Raw genomic sequence first — 2,615 nt, forward strand, 5'->3', positions numbered from 1 at the left:
AATAATAATAATAATAATAATTATTATTATTATAACACTTCCCTGAAGCACACAGAGTAAAACACAGGGATGAAACACCTGCCAGAACTTTCATGAAGCGCACAGAGCGTAAAACACTGTGGTGAAACGCCGGTTCAGGGATATAAGCGCTGTCCCCAATTCATTTTCGCAATGTGCGACATGTGCAAATGTGGACAGCTCTTATATCCTTGGGATGAAACACCTGCCAGAACTTTGGAGCGGCGATCCCACAAAACATCATCATCACTGGGGGATCCCTCAACAAAACATTAGCATCACTGGGGGATCCCTCAACAAAACACTAGCATCTCTGGGAGATCCAGCCACAAAACACCACAATCTCTGGGAGATCCATCCACAAAACTCTAGCATCTCTGAGGGATCTCTCAAGAAAACACTAGCATTTCTAGGGGATCCCTCAACAACACACCAGCATCTCTGGGGAATCCCTTAAAAAACACCAGAATTTTTAGGGGATCCGCAAACAAAACGCTAGCACTTCAGGGAGACCCGGCAACGAACAGCAACCGAGAGCATGTTTTTCTCTCAACATCGCATCAACAGGTGGCAGCACTAGTCGCCCGGGGGCCACGCTCGCGTTATTCGATTGAGAACCGTCTGATTGCCGAAACCAGATAAGGAACCGCGTCTCGTCGTCACGGAAACGCGAAGACGCGATTTTCTGCGATCAAAAACAGCAGTGATTAGATCAGGAGAGAATCTATTATCTTATAGATCGGTTATAGATAATAGATCTATATAGATCTATTATTAATAATAGATCTATAATAAATCTAATAATAGATCTATTATTATAGATAATAGATCTTTATATATATATCTATTATTAATAATAGAACTAGTAATAGATCTATTATTATTCACTCCTGATTAAATCATATTTTTCTTAGCGCGGGAAGCACTCGCTGATAGGCAATAATCACCAGCAGGTGACGAAGCCGGCCAAAGTCTAGCCGGCGAAAATTGACAACCCGACAAGCTGTTGCCTCTGAATGGATTTTAATTCGAGCGATTGCGAGACACGTCATCGCTCCACACATGAGACTGGCAAAAGGGACTCACTTCCTCTCGCATCCGACAGAAAGTAGGGTAGTCCCCCCCCACACACACACACTATCAGGTGGGCACTATTATATAACAACTACCGTTACTTACATACACGTACACTTACATATGTGGGCAGTAATTTCCACTTACAGCTTACATATAGCATTACGGGTATTAAGAACCGGTAGCAACCAAGGCTTGCGGTCGCCGCGGCAACGACGGCACGCGGTCGCCGCGGCAACGACGGCACGCGGTCGCCGCGGCAACGACGGCTCGCGGTCGCCGCAGCAACGACGGCTGACGGTCGCCGCAGCAACGACGACACGCGGTCGCCGCGGCAACGACGACTCGCGGTCGCCATGACAAAAACGTTCGCGGACGTCACGCTTACCGTCTGTTGTCGCCGCTGAGGTCAAGTAAGACTCCATCGCGCTTCCACGCTATGGTCGGCTTCGGCTGTCCGTGCGCGGAGCAGTTGAGCGTGGCGGGACGCTCACGCAGCACGATGACGTCGATCGGCTCCTGCGTGAAGTAGAACTCCTGGAAGCTTTCCGCATCATAACACATTGTTTCAGGAACACTGATGAACACTTGATGGTCCTGCTTGGAATTGCCATTGTGCATCACGGCTCTAGTATTTACAGTACACTCAAAAATCAGTCAATGATTCTTACAGGTAAATAACATAATGTCAAGATTATAGCATGTACATAAAACGTGTATAATATAGTAGCATGTAGGTGAGTGTGATTAAAGCATGTAGCTAAATGGTAAGCCATTCAGCATGCACGTATCTATTTATCTATTGCTATTTAATTTTCTATTTACATTTTTATTTATTGCACTAACGTCAATAAACAGCAACGGTGCTGCCACCACTTACATGATGGGTATGGTGGTGCCATCTTTCAGCCACTTGATGTCCGGAGAGGGGATACCGACAGCTGCACAGTCGAGAACCCCCATGTCTCCCTGTAGGTACGTAGCATCCATCGGGCCCGCCACGATCTCTGGTGCCATCGTATCTCGCGAATCTTGAAAAACAGTTACGGCATCACGCGTCAGTAAACTCGTTTGGCAATCGACTTTCGATAACGAATATAATATAAATAATTCCCACTTCGCCCGACGCGTCGAAATGATTAGTTTTCACTCGCAACGCTATACGACGATCGATGAAATAAGCGAGTCGTACAGCCGGGAGATGAAGCTAAGAGCTGCCTTATTAAAATTTAATATTAAAATTTAATTTGGCTTCAATTTCACATCAATGTCGTTAACACGTGGGATGGGTGGTTATATGCTATGGGATATGGGAAGTGCATATGAGCAGGAATACGACGCACTAAGAGAATTACGATCTTGTATTTATGCTAGAGAACCGCGTTTTCTGGCCTAGGTTTTCCTCATTTTAATAATAAAGTCTGCTACATGCAATCTGAGATTATTCCATATTTAATCGTCACAATCAATTGCAATTAATATTAGAGTTCAGAACCTTTGTAGCAGGTAAACTCCAGTACCAC

At 45.2% G+C, this 2,615-nt stretch overlaps 1 protein-coding gene across 1 annotated transcript in view; it reads right to left on the minus strand.

The window, feature by feature from the left end:
• Nucleotides 1-2,109, minus strand: part of LOC106807342 (neogenin-like) — a 27,626-nt gene extending 25,517 nt beyond the window's left edge. Inside the window, exons 1-3 of the mRNA XM_014809650.1 lie at nucleotides 1,973-2,109; nucleotides 1,481-1,720; nucleotides 79-149 (exon numbers count right to left, since the gene is read on the minus strand). Of these exons, the coding sequence (XP_014665136.1) occupies nucleotides 79-149; nucleotides 1,481-1,720; nucleotides 1,973-2,109 (448 nt within the window). The remainder of the gene's footprint in view (nucleotides 1-78; nucleotides 150-1,480; nucleotides 1,721-1,972) is intronic.
• Nucleotides 2,110-2,615: the final 506 nt, after the last annotated feature.

This window comes from Priapulus caudatus, unplaced genomic scaffold (assembly GCF_000485595.1).
Source record: "Priapulus caudatus unplaced genomic scaffold, Priapulus_caudatus-5.0.1 Scaffold209, whole genome shotgun sequence".
Classification (NCBI taxonomy): Eukaryota; Metazoa; Priapulida; class Priapulimorpha; order Priapulimorphida; family Priapulidae; genus Priapulus; species Priapulus caudatus.